Raw genomic sequence first — 26,286 nt, 5'->3', positions numbered from 1 at the left:
AATGGCTTCCCATCTCTCAGAATGATCTGGCTCCTTGTTACCACTCTGTTCTCAACCCCTGCCACTCTCCCTTTCACTCTGTCCATGTCAGCCACACTGAGCATGCTTTGGTCCCGCCTCGGGGCCTTTGCACTTGCTATCTCTTTTCATGGAATGCTCTTCTGCCAAATAAACGCATGGCATGTCTCCTTCCCTCTTTCCTTTCAGGTTTCTGCTTAAAGGTCAACTTATTAGATAGGCCTTCCCTTCCCACCATTCTAAAAGAGCACCCCATCCTCACCCCGACTCTGTATTCCTCTACCGAGTTATTTCTCTTCATAGCACTTACCATCTCTGACATAGTAAATACTCCACTTATCTGTTTATTTATTATCCCCTCCCCCCTCACTAGAATATCAGCTCCATGAGATCAGGGAACGTGTTTTGTTCACTCTTGTGTCCCTAGTGCCTAAGAATAGTGCCCTGGGGCGCCTGGGTGGCTCAGTTGGTTAAGTGACTGCTTTCGGCTCAGGTCATGATCCTGGAGTCCCGGGATCGAGTCCCCCATCGGGCTCCCTGCTCAGCGGGGAGCCTGCTTCTCCCTCTGACCCTCCCCCCTCGTATGTACTCTCTCTCATTCTCGCTCTCTCAAATAAATAAATAAAATCTTTAAAAAAAAAAAAAAAAGAATAGTGCCCTGGCTCATAGTAGATATTGAATAAATACTTGCTGAACAAAATAATAGTATGGGTATTCTCAGGGAGTGAAGGTAAACTTTTTGGCATATGGGTTTCCTTGGCTTGCTGTACAAAATTGGGTGAAATCACCAGCCCTGAGCTCAGGAGACTGTAATGTCGCCACTTGCTGCTACTTGTAACCTCCAGAAAGTCTCTTACTTTGTCTGGCCCTCAGAGTCCACACCTCTGACAGGTGACCTCTGAGGGCCCTTCTAATTCTGAAATCATGTGATTCTGTTTTTGTTGTTAATCAAGGTCTGAGCCCCTTTGCATCATTTAGCTTGAGCTGTGGGGGTTCACAGAGAAGGGGATGGGCACAGATACATGTGGCCGTGGGCCAGATGCCCTCTGGCCTCAGGACCTGTGCCCTGGGCCATGGGGGAAGGAGGGTCATCTCACACTTACCTGTCAAAACACCAGCTATCAGACCTGAAGCCAGGGCCAAGCTGAGTGTCCCAGTGCCAATGAACAACTGGTAGCTGATCCTAGAAATGACAAAGCGGGGTATAGTCACATTCAACCATCAGAGTGCAGAGGTCATTGGGGTCAAGAAGGACTGTTTGCAACTCCTGTGATGCTGTCAGGAAGGGCTATCAGAAGAATAATTCCTCTCCCCAGGTAACCCATTCCCCTGCCGTGTTCCTGCAAAGCCACACAGACATGGAGGAGGGAAAGGGGGGATTCCAAGATCCTCTTTGGCTGCCTTCAATTCTCGGAAACCATGGATGATGAATTTGACCAGGAGGCAGAAAACCCAGGTTCAAGTCCAAGGACTGTAACTAGCTGCATGATCCTGGGCAAGTCACTTAACCTCTCTGAGCCCCAAGTTCCCTCATGAGGCAATTAATGATGAAAGTTCTGTTTCCATCAGGGCAAGGTGGAGTAGAGCTTGGCTGTCAGGCTCATCTCCCCGGCCCACCCCTGTTGAACATACTTCCCTGTCCTCTCTCTTTCTAGGCGACCCCAGGACCTCACTCTAAACTATGAAGTAGCCTGGGAGGACATCTACATGACCTTGCAGTAGGCAAAGATTTCGTTTTTTTTTTTCTTTTTTTAAAGATTTTATTTATTTATTTATTTAAGAGAGAGAGAAAGCAAGAGACAGAGCGAGCATGATCGGGGTGGTGGGGGGCTCAATCCCAGGACCCTGAGATCATGACCTGAGCTGAAGGCAGACGCTTTAACCGACTGAGCCACCCAGGCACCCCTAGGCAAAGATTTCTTAAATAGGACTCACAAACGTGAAGGGAACAGTGATGAATTGAACTGTGTTAAAATTAAGAACTTCTGTCCATCAAAAGATACCATTAAGGTGAAAGATAACCCACAAAATGGGAGAAGATATTTATGATACATTTATATAACAAAGACTCTATATCCAGAATTCCTACAAATCTATAAGAAAAAGGCAGAACAATACAACAGAAAGATGGGCAAAAGAACTTGGACAGATATTTCAAAAGAGAAGATGTTCAAATGTCCAGAGAGCCAATGAAAAGTGCTGCACTTAATTGGTCATCAGGGAAATTAAAATTAAATTGATGTTTGATGCTTAAGTGGATAAACTTAAAGAGAAGGAAAATATGGGGTGTTGGAGAATATATGGGGTAAAGGGAACTCTTGGGTGCCATGGGTGATTAGACTGGCACAGTGGAAAACTGGTAATGTCCTCTCAAATGGATCATATGAATGCCATGATCCAACAGCTCTGCTTCTAGGCATTTACTCAACAGAAGAGCATTTGTATGTACTAAAAAAAAAGTGCTAGAATGTTCATAGCAGCCATACTAGAATGTTCATAACAGCTCCAAACCAGAAAGAACCCAAATGTTCATCAGTGATGGAGAAATTGTTTTGTATTCACAGAATGGAACACTTATTTTAACTGTTTCTTAGATTCTGTATTTGTCTACATGGCACTCATTTATCACAGGGCCCAACTAATGGCCGAAATTGTTTACCGCTCTCTCTCCAGCAAGTCAGCTTTCATGGGAGTGCAAAATTCATATTATAAACCCCCTGACCACAAACTCTAACACATGCTTTCAGTTCCTGCCCAAGAGGGGACTCCCGCCCCTCCCCCCCACTACCCCACTGCCATCAACCTGAAGGCATATAGTCTCAGTTCCCCTCTCTCTCTGCTGCCTGGTCCCTGGGTGTAATAAGGTTTTGTGGGGCCCTACATGGTGTATTGAGCCTCTCATTTCTAGGACAACTGTAACATTAAACTTTTCCTTCAATGACATTGACCTCTCCATGTCATCACTCAAGTCACCTTTATGAAGTAAACCCCAGCACAATTCTATACTCTACCCCAATGAAAATGAACAATCTACAGAGATACTCAACAATGTGGGAGAGTCTCACAACTACAATGTAGAGTCAAAGCCAGGCACACAAGAGCACAGACTTCCTGTAGGATTCCACGTACATGAAGGACAAAGGCAGGCAAAACTGACTGATGGTGTTAGAAGTCAGGGTCACGGTTGCCCTGGGATGGGACAAGAAGGAGTTCTGGGTGCTGATTACATGGGCGTGTCAGAAAATTCATCAAGTGGTGCCCTGAGGATATTTGCCCTTCTCTGGATGTAGATTATACTACAAAAACGTTTTGTTTTTATTTTTTATTTTTTTATATTTTAAGATTTTATTTATTATTTATTTGAGAGAGAGAGAGAGAGAGAGAGCATGAGGGGGGTAGGGTCAGAAGGGAGAAGCAGACCCCCTGCTGAACAGGGAGCCCGATGCGGGACTCGATCCCGGGACTCCAGGATCATGACCTGAGCTGAAGGCAGTCGCTTAACCAACTGAGCCACCCAGGCGCCCAAAAACGTTTTGTTTTTAAAAATAAGATTAAGTGGTAGCATAGAAGCTAAATCTAAATCTGCTAACCCCCCAGTTCACTCTCTCCTGGTGCCATCTGAAAGCAGCAATGGATGACACAGAGCTAGCCATAATGACCGTCCCCACGCAGGGTGGGCTCCCCTGCACCACACCCTCTGCTCCCCATGTTTACCATCTGGTTTCATATGATGCTGGAGCAGCCCTCTGAGTGAGCTGTCAGCATCCCTGTTCCACAAATGGGAAGATCCAGGTTAGGAAAGTGAACCAGAGTCTCCAATGTCACATGGCTTGGCATGGGTGGCTCTTGGGATTCAAACCCCATCTACCCACGAAGGCCAGACAGATCTTTCCCAAATTTCGGCATCTGTGAGTTACCTTCACAAATTTAGCCATATTGACATTCCAAGGATACTATTTTTTTAAATATTTTTCTTTAAATGGACTTTTTTTTTTACATTTAAATAAATGTATTTAAAAGGAAACTTTGAGTCACCAGTGTAAATGGTAGAGAAATGGGAGGTCACTGTAAAAAGATACAGTGCAAACAAAGTGTGGCTAAAATCTCCCCCAGATGCAGCCTGAGCACGTGTCTCAGCCAGAGGCTGCCTCGCTGGCCTTCCAACCTGACGTCAGCTTGCCTCAGAAGCACAGAGGCACTTAGCACATGAGTGCAGGTTTTCTCCCTGATGCAATCCAAGGACTGAATAATTGAAAAACAGCATCTGCCCTGCATGAGTCAATGTTATTTAAGTGTCTCTACACCACTTAAATCCCACAGTTTGTGAAACCCTGCCCCATCCCAGCGGCAAGCACGTGACCCGTTCACATTTGCTCCCATGAATAGGAGCTCGGCAAACACTGTGGAATGAATGAAAAGCCAACCGTGTTGCCCAATGACACGAAGCTAATAAACAGTTGCTCCACGTGTCACGTTAAGTGTTCTGACTCCCAGCTAGTCCTTTGTCCCTCTTTCTATACACGGAGGTGTTTCTCCTGTAGAAGCAGCAGTAGCAAGAATCATCATGAAGACAAGAGGGTGTTCCCTCCATGCTGAATCTTCACAGCAGCCCTGGGACGCAGATCTTATTATCCCATCATGCAGATCAAAGCTGAGACTTGAAGAGAGTTTGAGTATACTGTGCCTCAGATCACACGGCTGGTAAATGGAACCCTCCCTGAAGCCTGTGCCCTTGACTTCCAGCTGACCAGAGGCCTCCCTAAGAGAGGTCATTGCTGTCGCTATGTCCTTCCCTTTGCCGGGTTCCTGCAGAGGAGAGAGGACAACTCCTTGGTACTCTACTGTCCCATCCTGGTGAGACCTGACTCGCAGAGGTGTGCAAGAGCCCGCTCCCAGGGGCGGGTTGACCGACCCCTGTTCTCAACCGTTCCCAACCCCCAGTTCAGTGATAGCCCCTCCATGGTTACAGATGGGAGTATCTGCCCCTCTGCAATCAGGGCTTTGTTTTCCTGGAGAGCAGGTTGTTAGTCCTTTAGTAGCACGCCATTGGTTGGCTGACCTTTGTTTTGTTTTTTGTTGTTTGTTTTGTTGTTGTTTGTTTGTTGTTGTTTGCTCTAGGCTCGTAGTCTCAAACTAGCTTGCAGGAGAATCCCCTAGAGGGCTGGTTGACCCACAGATTGCTGGGGCCCCATCACTAGATTTCTAACAGTGCAGGTCTGGGTTAGGGTAGGATTTGCATTTCTAGCAAGTTCCCGGTGATGCTAGTGCTGTTGAGAACCACTGCGCTAGGAGAGCTATAGAAGCACAGAATTAAGGAGCTAGAAGGGTAGGTGGTTCAGAAATCACAGGCTGGCCACCCAGGAACAGAATTTGGCCCACACAATGTTTCTAATGACTCTGAATCTTTTGCCAATGCTTGGGAGTGCAGGTGCGTAACTCTGGATTTCTGGTTTCTCTTAAAAAGTCATGAGACCTGGGGCGCCTGGGTGGCTCAGTTGGTTAAGCGACTGCCTTCGGCTCAGGTCATGATCCTGGAGTCCCGGGATCGAGTCCCGCATTGGGCTCCCTGCTCGGCAGGGAGTCTGCTTCTCCCTCTGACCCTCCTCCCTCTCATGCTCTCTCTATCTCATTCTCTCTCTCTCAAATAAATAATAAATAAAATCTTAAAAAAAAAAAAAGTCATTAGACCTGGGGACACTGAGCCTGGGTCCCGGCACCGTCATGGTTGCCTGGTGCTGAATTCAGAGCAGTTGCCCACGATTTCCCAGCCTCCTCTCGCTGCTCTCTTTTTGTAACCTTACCTGCCTGGCCCCTACAGTCACCTGAGCTTTACAGAGAGGGACTCAGGGGCTCAGAGAGAGGCTGAGTTGCACAACTGTTAAAACAGTGGCAGACACATCATTGGAGCCCATCCCTATGGTGTCTTGCTTCACGCAGACCATCTCCTCCCCACCCGGAGGTGGGATTCCCCCTTACCCCAAGCAGTTTAAGGAGGGCTGCCTCACATGCTGTATGTGATTCCTATAATGTGGGGCTGTGGCCATCTCTGTTGTTCGAGCTAGAAGGGACCCAGCCCTCCGTGGTTTCTCTGAGCTGCCTCCAGATGCGATGAGCTCCTCATCACCCACTTCAGGCGCTCATCAGCTGTACAGCTGCATTCCAGCCGAGTGACTTAGGGCAGATAACTCCCCATATGTGTCGTATCTTAGTGTATGATAATAATACATCTCGGGTCGGGGTGCGAGGCTTAAATGAGATGACGCATGTGATGCTTTTAGCAGAGGCCTATTAGCACCTAGAGAGCAGTCCATAAGCAGTGGTGGTTGTCACCAGGACTATTATTATTGTTATCACTGTATCAGTTCATCTGGAAAAATCTATCCCTGTATCATGCCCAAGTCACTCTTTCATTTTATGTGAGCCATGCCCAGAAGATACTCACACAACCTCTGGGAGGTGATGGCCAGGTCTCGGGTATGTCAAATCGGCCACTGGCATCCATTGTCCAGAGAACATAGGATCTGACCCTAGTCCCAAGGCCCACGTTCCTGCCTCACAGCAAGACCTTGGCCAAGCTCCTTCTCTCTCTGGGGCCTCAGGGATGGGCTGTGCTTAGCATATTCCTACATTAAAGTATTAAATCCTTTTAACCACAAGGTGTCTGGCTGCAAGCACCTGGCCTCCAAGCACCCTATGAGGAGAGGCTCTGTCATTATCTGCGTTTACACCAGGCAATGAGGCTGAGAGAGACTAGGTAGCACACCCAGCTAGTAAGAGGTCAAGATGAGTCTGACTCCATGACACACTCTTCACCATGACCTAAACCACCAGGGGTTAAACAATGGACTCAGCGGGCTTGGGCCCAATTGACCTGCTCTGTCTACATTTTGGGGGCAGGACTCACAACTGTCTGCCTTTGCCCAGCATCTAAGCTGTCCTTTTTGGAAAGAAGACATGGCCTGGAGAGGTAGAGGTTAGGCAGAATGTATTAATAAATCTGCCAGCAAATATTTGTTAAGGTCTGCGGAGTGCCTGGCTCTGAATGCATACACCTCAGCTGAGGGCTTTGGGCATGTTTCTTCCTGAGTTGGACGGGGTGCGAAGGGGATAAGCCAAGTCACTTACATGGACTGCTTGGTCCAGGTGACCTCATAGATTATCAGCAGAATGTAGGCGATTCCCCCGAGCAGACCTGGCAAGCCAAAGGAGTAGTGCACGCCGCAGGTGTCGTGGATCCCCAGTACACGGTTAAAGTATTCCTGGAACGAACGTCAGATAAGCAGATGTACATGAAAGACTGATATCCCCTATCCAGGCTTTCCACAGATCCTTGGCATCCAGGGCCACCCACAGGGGGTAGGCTTTGGGGCTCACCTCCACAAGGGCTCCTCAGACCTGAATGCGTACTTGCATCACGTGGGGGGCTTGCGAAGCTGCAGAGTCAGATTAGTGGGCCTAGGGCCTGGGATTCTGCACTTCTCACAAAGTTCCAGGTAATGTCAATGCTACTGGCCCCCTGACCACCCTTCCAGAAGCAAGGGCCTAGCCCAGGCCCTACTCACACATTGGGCTGATACTTCTGTATTGTGCAAAGGCCCTAGGATGTTTAGCAGCATCCCTGGGCTCCACCCTTGAGATGCCATGAGCAACCCTCGCACCGTGTGTTAACCAAAAAAATGTCTCCAGGTAGAGTCAAAAAGTCCCCAGAGGGTGATTGAGACCCGCTGGTCTAGCCCAAATGTAATTGCTATCCCAAAGACAACATGACTAATGAGAAGAAAAGAATCTGACTGCCCCCCCCCCTCCGGACTCTCCTTCAGCACCCCTTCCCCTCCACCACTTAGCCTCCCAGGGGACCATGAGCCAACAAATGTGGATACAAATGCAAATAGGACAGGTGAGTTTCCCCCTTGGGATCCCCCACTGTCTTCAGAATAAAAACCCAGACTCCTCAAGCTGCCCAGGAGCCACACCTGAGTATCTCCCATCTCTCAAGACTGTGGTCCCACCACACTCCCAGGTGAACCCAGGGCTTCAGCGTCTATTTCCTGGCTGGGCCATCTGCTCTTCTCACCACTGAGCCTTTGAACACACTGTTCCTTCTGTCTGGAATACATTTCCCTTTACTTTGCCTGGCTAATATTAGTCATCTGTCAACACTCGGCTGAGACACCCTCTGCTCCAGGAAGCATTTTCTGATCCAACTCAGGCTGGTTTAGATGTGCTGTGCTATGTTCATTTGTCCATTGCCCTCACTACACTATAGCTCAGGGAGCAGGAGACATGTTAAAACATATGTGCTGAATGAATGAAGGGACGGATGAACGAGTGAATCATCTCTGAATCGTTCCCCCACTGATGGAGTCAAGGAAACAAGCACAGAGAGTGGACGCCCAGCCTGATGAGAATTTACGCAGGTTTCCCTGCGCACTTCGGCCTTTCATCATAGGGCCTCAAAGCACAGGAGATAAAAGACATTCATTGCAATTCCAAAGATGAAAAGCAGGCTACCCCATCGCTGGTCAGACGAGACTGTTGGTACATCTTCCCCTATTCTGGAGTGAAACTGCCTCCCTGAATATCCATTTTTCATCCAAATTCAGCTTCTTGAGCCACCCAAAAGTCTACTCCTTTCTCCTCTACCAAGGCTTCAAACCCACAAAGAGTTGCTGCTCTGAAATTATTTCTCTTAGAAGTGTATTATAACAAATTGGCTATCATGGGGTATGCTGGTATTATCAGCACCTGCTGGATGTTGAAGGAAGAAAAGCCCATCCACTTAGAAGAACTAAACAATCAGAAGTAGACATGGCCTGGGTTAACCCAGCATCCCTCTTCCGGCTGCTGCCCCCCCACCCCATTCACATGGCTCACGGGCAGCAGCTGTGTACGTATATTATGCTCGGGTCCCCCACATTCCCAGCCAAAGATAAGCACACTGTCCAAACTAAGCCCATGAGTCCCTTCTCCAGAACACTTGGGAATGGGGCCGAGAAATTCCACCCAGCTGCTTTCCTGAAGAGCAAGACTACATTCCACCATGTGGAGCAGGAGAAGGAGAAGGGGAAGGAAGTCTACAGAGTGAGAATAAAGCAGATACTCATGAAAAGCAAAGAAAGAAGAAGAGCGGATACTTCTTGGGTTCCTCACAACATTCCTGTCCCTGGTGTCAGCCAATCCTGGGTTCCCAGCAGCATCCCTGTCCTTGGGTTCTGTGACACCCCAGTAGCCTTACAATACTCCCCCCTGTGCCTGAGCAAACATGAATGGGTTCTGTTACTTGCTCCCCCAGATCCTAACAAATACACAGTACAACCTGGGTGGGTCGCTCACCCAAGCTCTGAAGCCTGCTTGAGAAGGTGCCAACGTCTGCCTCGTGCAGCCCATGACACCACACGACGGCCCACCATGCTCCCAGGGCCCTGCTGGTCTAAGCCAAATCAGGTGGTAGCGGCCCAGCTCCTTACCGGCAGGCACAGGGCTCCCCCGATGGAGATCAGTCCAGCCATAAAGCCCAGCAGCATGGCGAGCCAAGGAGAAGTGATCAGATGACACGAAGGGCCCACAGCCACACCTCCAGCCAGTACCGCATTGTGGATATGAGTCTGCAAAGAAAGTGCTTGTGGACGAATGAAGTGAGGTACAAAGAGGACAGCATCTTGCCCAGAGTTACTTGGTAAGCTGGTAGCAAGCAACACTGTCATGTCTTCCCTGCTTCACTGGCCCTGAAACCATCCCCTCCTCTCTGCTGAGACTACAGGACCTTCATCAATGGTTTTATCTTACTCCACTTCTCAGGCTCAGTGAGCAGTCACCCTGACTGGGAGGCAATGAACTTGAAAGTGTATCCTAGCCACCCTCACACCTATGAGCGATGTGTCCTTGGGCACTGAGCCATTCATGCTTCAACTTTTGCACCAGAAGAACGGGGTTTTGATTGTACCTACTTAATACGGTTATTGTTAAGACTGAACGAGTTACCACATGGAAGACTCTGAGCCAAGGGCTCAAGAAATATAAGCCATTATTATTGTTTTTACTATTTTTATCATTATTATTGGCTATTTGGTGTTTACACCACCCTGTACTACTGGATCCAGCTTTAACCAGCTATCTCTCGTTCCTGGGTCACATCTCCGCTATGTCCTTTGATCCCCTAGACCTGGGGCCTTGCTTCGCTTTCATGCTACTTCCCTCTGCCCTCCCAACTCTAACCAGGTCTTGGAGCTCTGGGGCCTGGGACCAGCTTCTGGGCTTCCCTGACCTTCTGGCCACACCTGCCTCCCTAGATGTCCCTACCTTGTCTGATCCTAGACTCCCTGTCACCATGGAGCTCCCCCAGAAAGACACCCACTCCCCTTAGTGCTTAACCTGTCCTGCATGGCCACATTCTGTCCACTCTAGGCCCTGCTGTCTCTCTAGACTTTTTCCCACCACCTCTGGCTGGCTGGCCTCATACCTGATCGTCATGGAAACTTGTTTCATCTTTAGCTCTACCCTTTCACCCGTCTCTCTCTCCACCCCCAAAACTCACACACAGTCTCCTGGCTACATTGGTAACATGGCTACTGTTTGCCCAGCACTATTTCCCCCATAGAGCACTTTATGTGCATCGCCTCTTCATTTCCACCTTACATATGAGCTAGTTGTGGCTCCAGAGGTGTAAGTGGCTTGATCAGGGTCACACGGCTAGGGTAATAACATCCTTCTTTACCTCCAATTCCATTCATCCCATTCTTGAAATTTCTTAGGGGAAGGGGAGAGCCCGGCTGATTCTATTCTAGCTCTTCTCTGCTGACTCTTGCTCATGGTGGCTGGCTTTAGTAACTAGCAGAAACAGGGTTCACACCCACCCGTCTGTTTGGTGTCAACACTGATAGACTTAATCATTCCCCTCAGAGAGCCTTTGATCATTTCATAGTCTCCAAATTCCACCTCCATTTTGATAAGCCAGTGCCCTTCCCCTTGCTCCAGGACACTGCAGACAAGTCTCTGTCACCCGGAATACTTTTTCCCACCCTGTGGGGCTGGTTCTGGAACAGGGGGCATGAATATGTGTCCAGCCTAGAAGACCTGAGTGCTGCCCAAGGGGCAACCCCCTCCTCACCATGTTGATCTTCCCTTGGGGGCGAGCCAAGGCCGACATTGAGATGGCTGTCACCGCGCTGGACGCGACAGCATAGTAGGTGTTGAACACGGCATTCCTCCTTTCCTTTGGAATATCCAGCAGAGCGGAGTTGAAACTCGGCCAGAATATCCACAAGAAGAGGGTTCCTGGGGGCCAGAGAGGGTCAGTGGCCAGAGCCAGCACTGCTACTCCAAAGCCTGAGCCTGCGGGGGCTTCCTGGAGCAGGCAAGTCTCAGCTTTGTCCCTTTTTAGTTATGTGACTTTTGGGGCAAGTCATGTCTCCTCTGAATTCTCAAGTTGATAGGGCCCAGCTAACATACTTCACGGGCAAAAAAACAAAGGCCCAGAGAGTTTAAATCACCAACCCCCAGGCCTCCTGAGCCCAGCTTGTGATGGCCAAATGCTTATTCTGAAAATGTACTGTGCCACTTTGATTTTGGCCTCGCGGCTGGCTGTTGGGTCACCTACCGCCTGGCTAACTGCCCAATTTCCTCTCGGCTTCTCCCACAGTCAGGCTTCTGCATTTCCGCTGGGCTTTGCCAGATACGCCAGTATTAGTAGTCTTTTCCCCACCCTCTCCCTCTCTCCACTGCTGGCCTCTCCCTTCTCCACTTGTCCAGTTCCCTCCCTTCGCTCGATGATAAAAGGATTAGGCAAACTGATCTAAACTCAAGGGTAACGCGTCTCCCCTCTCCTGTGGATATTAATGAAGAGCGTTGCCCTAAAAGGGATTGTGAATCCATCCAACACTAGTTGGGGAGCTGAGTCATCATGGAGGGGCTCTGAGCACCCTGGGCAGGTCGGTAAAGGAGGGAGATTTTCCCACAGAGCCATCAGAGAGCCTCTCGCTAACTCCAAGGGAGAGACCCCCCCTCCACACACACCCCACCTTGTCCTCACCCAGCATGGTAAACAAACTGGAGCTCTTTGTTGTCTGATTCTTCTCCTCCGTCACTCTCTCATTCAGAGACCTCGAGAGGAACCAGGCCACCATTAGCCCAAAATAGGTTGCAAACACGTGGATGTGCATCATGCTTACGTGGTTGTCCATCTGCAACAAAGCCAGCAGGGCGGTGAATGCCCACAGCCCCTGCCCACAGGCCAACCCCCGTTCCTGGGAGACAGTTCCGAACTTCACTCAAGTTCAGAAGGTGTGACTTGGAGTCATGACACTGGTGTTTGGAGCCTCCCCAACCCAGCAGTTCCCCTTTCAGAGAAGACCCAGGAGAGACCCAGGAGCAGCCATGGATTTATTCCAGGGAAGTTGCTGGTTTGGCCTTATCAGTAGCTCTTAAATGCTTTTGGCTGAGATCTACTTAGGTGAGGCAAAAAGTCACATGGACATGCACCCCCACTGCTTCCTACTTTTCAGCAGAATTTGTGGAGTGATGAGTGATATCAACTCTGCAGCAGGAAGCAGCCAGACTTTTTATAATACGAAACTAAAGTCTTTAGTAAATTCTAGCCATATGCTAATTTTGCTTTATGAATATCAAAGTTAGTAATCTTTAATAACTCACTTGGTGGACTACTGGTAAGTCCTGTCAACTCTGCCTTCAAAAAATATCCAGAATTGGCAGAATTTTTACCACCAGGCTTCACTGACCCCACCTTGATTTAAGCCCCACCATCACCACCACCTCCAAATTATTGCAGTAAGCTTCTAACTGGTCCCCCCCCCCCCCATTTCCACCCTTGTCCCTCTACTGACTACCCTCCACACAGCCGCCGGAGTAACCTTACGAACATCTAAGTCAGTTCATGGCCATCTCTGCTCAGAATCTCCCAATGGTTCCTCTCTCGCTCAATTCAAAGTCCACGTTCTGGCTATGACCTGTAGAACCCTGTGTGACCTGCTCTCCCCTAACCTCCCTGACTTCATTTCCTGCTCCACTCCTGACACACTCTCCTCGCTCTTCCTCCAACCCACAGGCATGCTCCCACATCAGTCCCACTTCACTCTGGCTTTTCCAGTGCGTGGAATGCAAGGTGGAGGGAGTGGCCCACCCTGGGTGCAGGCAGTAAGGGGGTGCATTGGAGAATTTAAAACGATAATAAAAACTATTAGAAGTCTGTCTGCTTTTTATTATTACCCCGTGCCAACAATTCTAAACACTGTGGGTGATAAAATACTCCTGGAAGAGGCAGACCACTACCCCCCACCCCCGCCCTTGACCTGCCACTGTGCTCAGGCACCCACGTGGCTTGTGCACTCCCCGCCTTCATGTCTCTATTCAGAATTACTTGGGGAAGCCTTCCCTGGCCACCTTATTTAACATTTTATCCCCCTCTCGATTCTTCATATCTCCTTTCTCATTATATTTTCTATCTAACATGCCCTATCGTTTGCCTACGTTGATTGCTATTGGCAGTCTTTCCTTCTGGAATGGAAGGTCCACCACAGTAGCATTTTCCCACTGCCGAAAAGATGCCTGGTACATAATAGGCACGGAATAAATATTTGTGAAAAGGAATGAGTGAATGGGAAGGATACATTCACACATTTCAGGCATACATGAAAATGAAGTCGCCTGGAAGAACTGAAAAGAGGTCTTGCATTTTTAATGTCTGAGGTCTCCCAAGCATCCAGGAACCACACGTGGGGATGACTGGAGTGGAACCCTACACTCATTTCTGGAGTCGCCGCCACCGAAGCAGCTCTGGTTGCTGTCTCTGGTTTTCCCCGAGCCTTTCCATTCAATAAACCCAGGCTGAACTGACGTTTTTAGGTAAAGCAGCCAACTCTCAAAATCAGTGCTGAATCCTCCCCGGCACCAACTAAACTGGAGTCAAAGCCACAAAGAGAGGAGACCATATGGCTTTGCATCACTGCAGCCCTTAAAAGTAGGAAAACAGTCGTTAAGCGTCTGCCTTCGGCTCGGGTCATGATCTCAGGGTCCTGGGATCAAGCCCCGCATCGGGCTCCCTGCTCTGCGGGAAGCCTGCTCCTCCCTCTCCCACTCCCCCTGCTTGTGTTCCTGCTCTCGCTGTGTCTCTCTCTGTCAAAAAAATAAATAAAATCTTAAAAAAAAAAAAAAAAAGTAGGAAAACATTTACCACGCCCGGCCCGCAGGGAGCTTTCCAGCTCTAGGAATTCACCTCTTTTTCTGGACTGGCCACGTGTTCACTGCGTGACCCGCCCTCCACGCTGGCTGCAGCTGATTGGGCCAAAGCAGACACGTGGCTGCGTGAGCCAATCAGGTTCTTTCTTACTGGACCCTAGAACTGGGACCAGCTCAGAGAGGAGGGCAGGATCCTGCAGGATCTGGGACTTAGAAGCCCGGAAATGAAAGGGGTGGAGAGAACATGTTCTCCACTGAGGAGAATGCTGATGTGCACAGAGAGGAACAGAACCAAAAGATGGAGAGCATGAACTACCTAGGATCTTAAAGGCTTCTCGTATACAATTCCAGTCCTGAGTCTGACTGCTACTCCTGCCCTTGGTGGTCCCCTCTTTCTGCCTAAAAAAAGTTCCAGTGCAGTTTTCTTCCTTGAAACCAAGGAGTTGCAGTTAGTTCTTATGGTAAGCAGAGAGGGAAAAAAATGAAAGTATGTCTGGGTGACTCCGTGAGCCCATAGTTAAATGAATGAATGAATGAATGAATGCCTGAATGGAGGAGAAAAGAAAATTCTTTCTTACAGCGGACTGCGTTATAACTAATGGTTGTGGAAGGGAAGATGGAATTAGAAAACCAATACTGGGGGCGCCTGGTTGGCTCAGTCCTTAGAGCATGTGACTGTTGATCTGGTGGTTGTAGGTTTGAGCCCTATTTTGGGTGTAGAGACTAATTAAAAACATCTTTTTTAAAAAAGATTTTATTTGTTTGAGAGAGAGAGAGACAGAGCACAAGCAGGGGGAGGGGCAGAGGGAGAAACTGACTCCCTACTTAGTGGGAGCCCAATGCAGGGCTTGATCCCAGGACCCTGAGATCATGATTGAGCCAAAGTCAGATGCTTAACCAACTGAGCCACCCAGGCGCCCCCAAAATAAAATCTTTAAGAAAAAAAAAAAGAAAGAAAACCAATATTGGTAGTCATCAGAGTGCTAATTGATTCAGGCAAAAAAAAAAAAATCAGCAGTTGCTAAAGACAGTGGGTGAGGGGCGCCTGGGTGGATCAGTCGTTAAGTGTCTGCCTTTGGCTCAGGTCATGGTCCCAGGGTCCTGGGATCAAGCCCCACATCGGGCTCCCTGCTCCACGGGAAGCCTGCTTCTCCCTCTCCCACTCCCCCTGCTTGTGTTCCCTCTCTCACTGTGTCTCTCTCTGTCAAATAAATAAATAAAATATTAAAAAAAAAAAGACAGTGGGTGAAAGTTTGATAAGAAACAGGATTTTACAGAATATTATCTCCCCCACAAGATGCTTTTTGATTACAAAGGGGAAAATAGTAACTTTACAGTGGAAGAGCCTGGAAGACAAAATCTTAACAGGTGACCAGAGTTAACATCCTCAGTAATGGGACAAATTGACAGCATGTGTCTCTTGATATGATGCACTGAGAAGGGCACAACATCACTTCTGTGTAATTCCTGCCAAAAATGCATACCCTCCAACTAATCATGAGGAAACTGTAGACAAACCCACATTCTACAAAATTACTGGCTTGTAACCTCAAAACATGTCAAGTTCATGAAATATCAAGAAAAACTAAGAAACTGTTCCAGATTGAAAAAGTTTAAGGAGACATGAGAACTGAATGAAAGTGTGACCCTGGACCAAAAAGAAAGAAATATATATATATATATATATTGCTGTAACAGGATATTATTGGGGAAATTTGAATTAGATAATAATATTATGTCAATGTTAATTTCTAAAATTTGTTAACTGAACAATGGTTATGTAAAAGAATGCCCTTGTTTATAGGAAATATATGCCGAAGTAGTTAGGGGTTAAAATAAAGTCATATAGAGGGGCGCCTGGGTGGCTCAGTCAGTTAAGCGACTGCCTTCGGCTCAGGTCATGATCCTGGAGTCCCGGGATCGAGTCCCCCATCGGGCTCCCTGCTCAGCGGGGAGCCTGCTTCTCCCTCTGACCCTCCCCCCTCTCATGTACTCTCTCTCATTCTCGCTCTCTCAAATAAATAAATAAAATCTTTAAAAAAAAAAAAGTCATATAGAAAGATGAAGAGAACCAAAAATTAGTGAATAATAAGAACTTCAAATCTAAGCTTCTAGACCATTGTTCATTTTCCCTCCCAAATATCTCCAGCTCCCTTGAAGAACATGCTGGTGAACTCTACACTCCTTGCTGATTATCCACCTGCTTCTTGGTCTCTAAGGATTTCAGCACCTGCCTTACCATCTTTCTATCACTCCTCCAGGTCATCATCTTGATCCATCCAACTCTTTCTGTTCCTTGATGCTTTCTCTACTAATAACTTTCCTACATTACACTTCAGCCACCCATATCCCCTGTCAAACCTTAGACCTTGTCATCACCAGTGACTATGCCAGCTCCAGTTAAAACCATTAGGTTGCTATATTTAAACATTTAGCATAGATCACAATTTTGGAACCCCATTTGGGTCTGTCTTTATAATTTTTAAATCCCAGGAACTCCACCAAATGGAGGCACTGTCCACCCCCCTCCACCTCCATACCCCTCCTCCCCAAAGTACCCTGCTCACAGCATCGTGACTCACACTGAGGTACTGCCTGTCAATCATCCTCATGGTGACAAAGACTGTCACCTCCACCAGTGCCATCGATGTCAGCTGCAACAGGTTGGCCTTCCCCAGCACAGCACCCGCTGAGATGAGCACAGACATAGCACTCATGGTGGCCAACTTAATACTGGGGGGGAGAGAGAGAGAGGGATGATTGAAAAGGATCCTCTCATTCGTTATTCACTCATTCACTCATTCAGCAAGCCTGGCGCTGTCCAAGAAATTAGGGACACAGTAGGAGAACAAGGAAACAAGATTCCACCCTCATGGGAACGGATGCTGCCCCATCTGCTGTCTCCGTGGGCTCCTTCCCCCATCAGGGTGGCATCAGGGTGAGAAATTGATCTGCACATACTCATGCCTACTGAGGCCATTCTGAATTTCTCGTAAGAATGTCATGGTGAGTTACAGAGGCTGATTGTTCCCTCAGGACCCCCTTCTAGGTCTGACAACTGAGGTTCTGCCCACGGCTTCTCTTCTGCCTGCATCTCACAAAGATGCTCAATAGAGGGCGCTCTTCACCTGCTGGCCTGCCTGCCATTCTGCAGCCCCCCCCATGGTCTCCTTTGTAATGGAGACGGTTTAGAAGTAGGACAAGCCTGCTTCCAGTCCCAGCTTTTCCACTTGAGCAACTATTTAATCTCACTGGGCCTGTTTCTTGATCTGTAAAGTAAGAGTGATGATAATATTTATCTTGTGGTAGTGCTGTGGGGATTAGAAGGAATATCTGTGCCTGTGTGTCTAGCACAATGATTGGCACAAAGAACTAACTCAGGAGTAGAAGCCCGCATTATTAGCACTACTACTGATTCCTTCCGTCCCTTGAGAAATAAGCTAGCTCAGGATAGGCATTCAGGAGGAGAAAACAATTTGTTTTCGAGGCACTTATGATCCAGCTGGGGAGACAGGGCTGACATCGTGAGTCAGTCTACTAAGACTATCCATGATATTACATGGCTAGAGGGGTTCACTGGAGGGAGAGAGCAGTGTGGACTGGACTCATCAGGGAGGGCTTCCTGGAGGAGGTGGCAATGAGCAGAATAATCCATGGTGGTTAAACCAACTCACTCACCCTCTCCAGGCACCTTGCTCTGAGACCACCTCCCCTCCCTGATGCTACAGCCACAACTACAAAATAACAGTAATTTATTAAGCATTATGTATAATAGGCTTACAACGATTACATCACCTCATTTAAATTTTAATCTTCTCAGCGGCCCTCTAGAAATGTGGCTAGGGTACTGTTCGTTCAGTACCTCTAACGTTACAGAAAAGGACACTGAGACTAGCAGAGGTGACACTTTGGGCCATAAAGTTAGTTAATGACAGATGTGAGGTTCAAACCCAGTTGGCCTGGATCTAAAGCCTGTGCTCTGAAGTCTGGACACAGGCTCCCTGGCATTTGCTGCCAACGTAGTACCTTGCTTAAGGCTCAAGGACTTCAGAGGGCCCATCAGAAGAGGGCCAAGGGCCTGGGGAGGGAGTCTCACAGGGATCGGGAATTATTTAGAATAGGAGTTACTCAAAGTTAGGCCATGTTATGTCTTTTTGGTGAGTGTTCACTTAATTGGCAAGGGCCTAATTCAAGGGGATGTGTGCCAGTGGTGGGATGTCAGACCCCGGGGGGCCAGTTGGTGCGGGGGAGGTGTTGAGACAGTGAGGTGCAGTATTCAGGAGTGCAGTCTCCAGTCCAGCCAGCCTAGGTTGGAATCCTGGCTCAGCCCCTTCCTGGCTGTGTGACCTTGGGAAAAGTACCGAACCACTCTGTGCCTCAGGGTCCTCATCTGTAAGGTGGAGGCCAGGCCTGTGAAGCTGTCGTAAGGGTAAAGTGAGTTAATATGTGTCAAGCACAGTAAGAGGGTTGGTTATTGCTACTATCCTCCAGCGGAGCCCTCCTGAACCTCTCAAAATACAGCATTAAATATATCACAACTTTCAGGGTTGCTTTTATTTTCATTTTGGTTCCAAAAACCATTTAGTAAGTCTTTACTACAGGAGGAAAACAAAGGACAAAGCTGAGGCAGGACAGGCCCCTGCCCCGAAGGGACTGGTCATCGGTGACTCAAGGCAATTCAGTGCCAAGTCAGGCTGCAGAGTGTGGGTGAGGCCAAGGGAGAAGGGAGGACCCTGTCCTGGAGGCAGGCCTGGGCACCACCCCCTGAAGCAGCCAGGCCCTTGGAAAGGTCAGGATAGAGCTCATTATTCAAATCTGTGAAGCCAGTCCCAGCAGGGGTCCCAGCTGGGAGGATCCAGGCTGTCAGAGGTGGGGCAGGGGAGTTCACTCAGGCTGCACATGGCCTCTTCTTGTCTTCCTAGATTGAGTCAAGAACAAGTTGGCCTCCTTGGGCGCGGTACCTTAGAAGGAACAGCCCAGAGATGATGCCTGGACACTAAGGGGCAGGAGGCTGAAGGCAAGGCAGCAGAAACGCCAGACCAGGGCCATCACTGTCAGAATTCTTCCAGAGAGTACCCTTTGCCTCTTCCCAGGTGTTTCTTGGGGGTGGGGGTGGGTGGGTATCAAATCCCCATGGGGATTAGCTCTAAAACTTGTTGGAAGAAAAAATGTGGAGGGTTTTTTTCAGGGCCAATAGGGAAGGAACTGACTGGGCTATGGTTCATGTCATAACCACCCTGGAGGGTGTGGGGAGGGTTGCAGATAGTAAAACGCTAAAACCAGTACCACCACTTAGCCCTGTGACTCTTGGCAAATGCCTTATGCTCTCTGAGCCTCTATTTCCTTGCCTGTACCCCAGTTAGACCCCTACTGGAAGGGTTAAACAAAATAATGTTTGTGTGCTGCCTGGTACCATGTCTGGCTTGTGGGGAGATGGTCAACAGCAGTGCCCAGAGATTGAGCAGGGTTTCATCAGAGGGGAGGATGGAGTGGCCTAGAGAGGTGACCTGTTCCCCAAGATGCCTAAGATGGGATTTACCATCATCTGGGCAGAACAGAGATTCAGAGTGGGATAAGAGCAAAAAACAACGTACAAGGTAAATTTTACCGAGTTTCTCCTGTCAAGTGCTAATGCCTTTTTTATTTATTTTTTTAATTTTTTGTCTTTTTTTTTTTTTTCCTAAGTAGGCTCCATGCCCACCATGCGGCTTGAACTCACGCCCTTGAGATCAAGGGTTGCATGCTCTACCAACTGAGCCAGCCAGGTGCCCCATGCTAATGCCTTTTTTTTAAAAAGTGTACAGCTTGACGGATATATATATCTATCCCCTTGTGTAACCATTACCTGGGATAACACAGAGAACATTTACTGTGTCTCATAAGGTTCTTTGTGCTCCTTCCTAATCAATAACCATCACCTTCCTCTTGTAAACATTATTCTGACTTCTAGCAACATGGGTAATTTTGCTAGATTTTAGAATTTCATATACATGCATCTAAATGGATCAAAGGTAATTTAAAGGCATGGCTATTTCTTGTTCACCGACATTTGAGGACTAAGAGTACTCCTTTGTTTTCAAGAGACTGTGACATTTCTATTTCTTTTCTGTAATCTCTATTAACTTTTCTTTGAACCCATATTGCTTGTGTAACTTCATAAAATCATACTCAATAATAAAGAAAGAACTTGGGGAGGGCTGTAGATCTGGGCTCAGGGTTGTCAGATAAAATATAGGAATCCTGATGCATTTTGAATTTTAGATAAACAGTAAATAATTTGTTAGCGGATATCCTCAACATTTCATGGCTTCAAGGGGACATCCCAGCTCGTCTAGAACCAGCCCTCTTGGGCCCCATACCCTCAAGGACCCAAAAAATGGTAACAGCTGTCGTCTGGTTACCTGGACAGTTTGATGACCACCTTCTTACGGAAGGACCATTCCAGGAAGCCATCCATCAGGACTGCCCACTGAACCCCCAGGGCCAGCAAAAAGAGGTTGAAGGCCACACTGCTCCAGCCATATCTCCGCAAAGATGAGTTGAGGAAGCCAAAGCCAAGGGCCGCCATGATGGTCACATCCTGGAGGACTGCCCAGGAGCAGATATGGAGAAGGAGCAAGAGAAGCAGACAAGATGGAAAGTTAGAAATTAGAATTTACAGAGCTTACAGAATTAGAATTTACATACATTCTGTATGAATTTATGGGATGGCAGCTGGAAGAGATCATTAAAGAGTGCTGGGGCAAGATAGTTTGCCTCTTTGAGCCTCAGTCTTGTCATCTGAATAATGTGGACAATACATACCAGGCAGGGTTGGGGTTAGGATTCGATGAGCTACTGCTGGTGAAGCACAAAGGCAGGGCTTGGCCCATAGTGAGTGCTCGGTAACTGTTATTATTAAACTTAATGATATGAACATGTGTAAAGCATCTGGACCAGTGCTTGGCACACAGTTGACATCCAGTAAAGGTAATTACTGTGGCTACTGAGGAACAGATTCAACCTGATCATGTGCATGAGAAAGTAAGAGTACAGACGCCAATGACTTGGCCCAGAAAAGAGGGGCCAAAGGAGGCTCAGAGATTCTGTTGGTAAGAACCAAATTATCTTTTCAGAAAGCAGATCTCTCCCTTTGTCACTTGCTGGGAGGGACCCAGTGGGCAGGCAGGAAGCACCAGGGCCATCTGAGTGACCCTCACCTTTTCCAGCCTCGGACCCTGTTCGGGGGCTGCTGCCCCAGGTGAGTGCGAGAGACTTGCCTGATGATGGCAGGGAGAGGTCCAGCAAAAGGAAAAGGGTGGACACTTTTATTTAATTCCAAGTTTGAAAAATGGGTAGCGGCTTGACAAACTTGGGTTCAAAATCAAGAATCTGGAACTTTCTAGCTGTGTGGCTTCATCTAGTTATTTAATGTCTCTGAGCTTTAGTAACAGCCTACATTTATTAAGTGCTTCTCAAGGAGCAACACTGTTGTTGTTGTTGTTTTTTAAATAATCTCTACGCCCAACGTGGGGCTTGAACTCACCACCCTGAGATCAAGAGTCACATGCTCTCTAGACTGAGCCAGCCAGGAGCCCCAGCGACACGCTTTTAATCACATCACACAGACCAGCCCGCTTCCTTCAAGGTGGGTGCTCTTATCACCATTTCACAGGTGGGAAAACTGAGCCACAGAGGAGTTAACTAACTTGCCCCAGCTCTTCCAGTCAGATTTAAACCTAGATGATCTGCTCTGAAGCCTGTGCCTTCAACTACCACACTAGCTATTCTTTGTCTTCTCATCTGTTAAATGGGAAAAATAATCACACTCTCCGTCTGGTGGCCAGAATCCAATGATACAATGCACCCAATTGCTCAGAATAGGAAGACTGTTTAATCAACAAACACCAACTATTTCCCATGTATAAATGCCTGGGGAGAGAACTTGAAAGAATTTGTCCCCCCATGATATTATCTCTGGGTTTGGGAGGGTTTTACTTGTTTTTTCTCGGTGTTTAAATTTTCTACAACCAGCATGCAGACAGTAACAAAAACAAACAAAACAAGACATACACACACAGATGAAAAATGGCACAGACTTCAAGTTTAGACAGTTCTGTTTGATCCCAGCTCTGTCCTTCCCTATCAGGTTAAACCATATTAAAATTGCCAACATTTGACCATTTTTGACCTATAAAAATGGCGTTTTACATGCTTCAACCTCATATCTGTGTGGACTTGTAGGTTGCTTACTTTCCTCATCTGCTAAATAAGGGCAATTGTGCCCACCCCAGAGGGGGCCGGGAGAGCTGAAGGAGGTGAGGTTTTGTTCAAGGGCTTGGCACGGCGCCTGGCGCAGGGAGGACGCTCGGGAAATGGTGGTTCTCCCCCTCCTGCCACCACCATCCTCACCATCACAGTAATAAGAACCCACCTGGTCTCTGGGCGCCTGGGTGGCTCAGTTGGTTAAGCGACTGCCTTCGGCTCAGGTCATGATCCTGGAGTCCCTGGATCGAGTCCCACATCAGGCTCCCTGCTCGGCAGGGAGTCTCCTTCTCCCTCAGACCCTCCCCACTCTCCTGCTCTCTCTCTCTCTCAAATAAATAAATTAATAAAGTCTTTTAAAAAAAAAAAAAAAGAACCCACCTGGTCTCCCCCTCCAGCCCTGGCTCTGATAACAATGAGGAAGCACTCCTTTCCAGAACGCTCCAAAGTCTCAGAAAGCCCCTTCAAGTCACATTTAAATTCACCTTCATTGAGAAACGCACAGGATCTTGCGTGTGAGATGTGGGTGGGTATGGATGCCTCCAGAACAATCTGATCACACCAGGACGTTGGAGACCGCCGAGGACCTCCAAAGGGTCTGGGAACTTGGGGAACGGGTGAGAAATGGCATTGATTCAACTTCTTGCCCCTTCTCTGCCATGGGGTGAGAGAGGTGCAGGCAATGTTTCTGTCTCCTGCTTACATCCTCTTAGGAGTGGGGGTGACAGGGCACATTTTGTATAGGGATCACTCAAATTCCTTCAGGAGCCAGGCAGGAAACTATGTGTGTGAAAGGCACAGTGCATCTTTGGGAGTGGTAAGGCCTATGGCCCACTGGAGACCGCACACCCAACAATCGGTATTCCGGTTCAATCTCGTATTTTTTTTTTTTTAAAGATTTTATTTATTTATTTGAGACAGAGAGAATGAGAGAGAGAGAGAGCACATGAGAGGGGGGAGGGTCAGAGGGAGAAGCAGGCTCCTTGCCGAGCAGAGATCCCGATGCGGGACTCGATCCCGGGACTCCAGGATCATGACCTGAGCCGAAGGCAGTCGCTTAACCAACTGAGCCACCCAGGCGCCCCGGTTCAATCTCGTATTAAGTCCCGCTGTTAAACCAAACACAGATGCCATCTAGCAGCCACACCATATGCGTAGGGTCTGGACTTATTGAAGATCCCATGAGTAGGGAGAGCCTTTCATTTTCCTCCCATTTTACAGGAGCAGACCAGAGAGAGCCTGTGACTTCCTCAAGGCCACATAGCATGCTAGCAGCAAAGCCATGCTCTGAACTCCAGGTACAGTGAGTGCTCTTCCACCAGGCTAGGCTGTTTCTTGCTCTTATTTGCCCCCACCTCACTAAGGGACCCCAAGCAGGTCCCCTACCCTCTTGGGGCCTCAATTTCTCTCTCTGTAAACATGTGGGAGTTGGACTTGGTACTCTCTAAGGCCCTTACAGCTTTGGCATATTCTGAGGAGAGGATCAATGGGTGGGGAGAGGGGGGTAACCAGGATAGGGCAGAGAGTCGGAGGATCTGGGCTGGGGGGTTTTATCAGTCACAGCTGTCATGCCTGTCACTGCTGTCAGGCGGAGGAGCTCAGGGCCTTCCTCCCCAAGGCCCCAAACTCTCCCTGAGGGAGGATATTTGTACTCCACCCCATGGGATGAAGTCGGGGGGGGCAGTTTCTTGGAGCTGTTGACAGAGCCCAGTTGCCCCAAATGGGTGAGTCAATAACATTAGATGTCAGGCCTCTCTTCACTCTCTGCACCCTCCTGCTTCCTCTCCTGGCCTCCCAGAGCTCTAGGCCCCCCTCCAACTCCTCCTCGGTCTCAGGACTGGGACCCCCACTTCAGGGCCAAGTCCCAGCTCAGGGCATCCCCAGTGGTGCTGGCCTCCCCCTCTCAGATTCTGCGCTGCACCCCACATCGGCTGCTGGGCTGATAGGCTAATGGACTCTAAGGTGTTTGGAGGTGATAAGGAGTGGATGTGCTACAGGGGTCCCAATGACTGGGCCCCAGAGGGGAGTTCTACAGTCTCAGACAGGCCTTCGGGAGAATTTTATGAAAGCCCCACGACTTGCAGGAAGGGTCTAAGCTGAGAGCCCGCTGGTGTGAGAGGAGGCAATGATGACCAGCATTGGCAACAGCAGGCCCGTGCGTGATGCCCTCCACACACCAGGCACCATTCTAAGTGCCTTATGGCTTTCACCTGCAACAACTTCATGCAGTAGGTACTATTTACTATCCATCTTTTACAGATAGGAAAGGGAGGCCCAGAGAGGCGCCGGAACTAGCCCAGGTCACACAGCTAGCAAATGGTGAGCGATCTGAATGCTGACCGTCTGGGTTTAACCACGATGCATCATGCTTTTCCACACAGCACACAGGGTGTAATGGTGAAGACTCTGAGTCAGGTTGTCAGGGTTTAGAGCCTGGCTCTACCTCTGTGTCCCAGCTTCCTAATCTGTAAAATGGGTATGAAACAATGGCACCCACTCAGAGGATCGCCATGAACATTTTCACTGGCTCGTGCAAATCACTTAGCCTGGCATTGGATACACAGTGTTAGATGCTATTATCCTGTGTCTGCCACTTATTGGTTGTGTGACTTTGGGCAAGACCGTTCCCCCCTCCTCTGGCCTGGCTGCCCCTGTGTTTCCACCCACCTTTCCTCCTTCCTTTGGCCTGCAAACACTTCAGCACGAACAGCTTTGAAGCCAGAACCAGCTTCTGGCCCTTAGGCTCTAGGCTCGACTTCCACACTGTTCTCCCCACTGCTGACTGGGAAGACCTCTGCAGCCCCAGACTGGGACCAACCACAGAGCCCTAGGCTGACTTCTGTTCCCCAGTAGCCTCTACTCCCACCCTGCCTTCACCCCTACAGCATACAGGGAATGGAAAAAGGGATGTCCCAATCAAGGGGGATTGCAACATTGTAGGATTTGGGGGTACTGTATTTACATGTCCGTGGAAATGTCTTTTGGTAGCTCTCCTCCCTTTGGGGAGCAGGGGAGGGGACCTGGGTAGTATCCACAGTGCAGGGTCCAGGATGTTTCCCCAATGTGGCATTCCTAGAGCAGGCTCCGTGTGCAGACTGTTACAGTAATGGCTCCCGATGAATCACGCCTTCCAGTATAGACCCGTCCTGCCTGGGTTGGGCCTTGTGATTTGCTTGGGCCAATGTGACATTAGTCAACATGTTACAAGCCGAGATTTGAAAAGCACCCTCTCATTGGGGCTTATCCTCTTTTACTGCTATGACTCTTCTGCTGAACCACTTAATCACAATCATGAGCAAATTAAATGGTTGCTTTTTTCAGCCATTGAGTTTGGGGGTGGTTTGTTATGCAGCAATAGTTAGCTGCTACACTCTGCTTCTCCTAAGCATCTCATAGGCACCTCAACCCCAAGCCCAGAATGAATATATCGATGTTCATTTACCTCCCAAACTGCTCCTCCCCTTGTGCTTCTTGTCTCAGGAATTGGCACTTCCATATACCAAAGCTCATGTCTGAAGCCATCCTTAAACCCCTCCTTCAGTTCCACCAGGTACAGCTCGTTTGATCTCCTAGCTGTCTCTTGAATATTTTGACGCTTTGTGTCTCCTTCACTCTCCCTGCCCATATGGCCTCATCACTGGCCGTGCGGACCAGTGGTCATCAGCGCAGGGAACACACACCTCAGAAGATGCTCCAGACAATCCATAGGGGCTGCTGGAAGAAGATATGAGCCCTTCTAGTTTTATTTGATTTTATAAAAATATAAGAAATTGAAGTTTATTAATAATGAAAGTGAATACTCTTAGTCTGTATATGTTTTCGTTCTTTCAAACC

At 48.4% G+C, this 26,286-nt stretch overlaps 1 protein-coding gene and 1 long non-coding RNA gene across 2 annotated transcripts in view; one reads left to right on the top strand and one right to left on the bottom strand.

Moving 5' to 3' along the window:
• Positions 1-26,286, bottom strand: part of RHCE (Rh blood group CcEe antigens) — a 37,313-nt gene that overhangs the window by 7,439 nt on the left and 3,588 nt on the right. Inside the window, exons 2-8 of the mRNA XM_035019455.1 lie at positions 20,610-20,796; positions 16,791-16,941; positions 12,047-12,197; positions 11,126-11,292; positions 9,486-9,623; positions 7,144-7,277; positions 1,122-1,201 (exon numbers count right to left, since the gene is read on the bottom strand). Of these exons, the coding sequence (XP_034875346.1) occupies positions 1,122-1,201; positions 7,144-7,277; positions 9,486-9,623; positions 11,126-11,292; positions 12,047-12,197; positions 16,791-16,941; positions 20,610-20,796 (1,008 nt within the window). The remainder of the gene's footprint in view (positions 1-1,121; positions 1,202-7,143; positions 7,278-9,485; positions 9,624-11,125; positions 11,293-12,046; positions 12,198-16,790; positions 16,942-20,609; positions 20,797-26,286) is intronic.
• LOC118019866 lies at positions 1,097-26,286 on the top strand. Its single transcript, XR_004681762.1, has 3 exons — positions 1,097-1,736; positions 23,674-23,750; positions 26,003-26,286. It is a non-coding gene; the product is annotated as an uncharacterized LOC118019866 (long non-coding RNA).

Source organism: Mirounga leonina, unplaced genomic scaffold (genome assembly GCF_011800145.1).
Source record: "Mirounga leonina isolate KUSES-001 unplaced genomic scaffold, KU_Mleo_1.0 Mir_173, whole genome shotgun sequence".
Taxonomy (NCBI): domain Eukaryota; kingdom Metazoa; phylum Chordata; class Mammalia; order Carnivora; family Phocidae; genus Mirounga; species Mirounga leonina.
The sequence above is the reverse complement of the archived record's forward strand: the minus strand, read 5'-3'. Positions and strand labels throughout refer to the sequence as shown.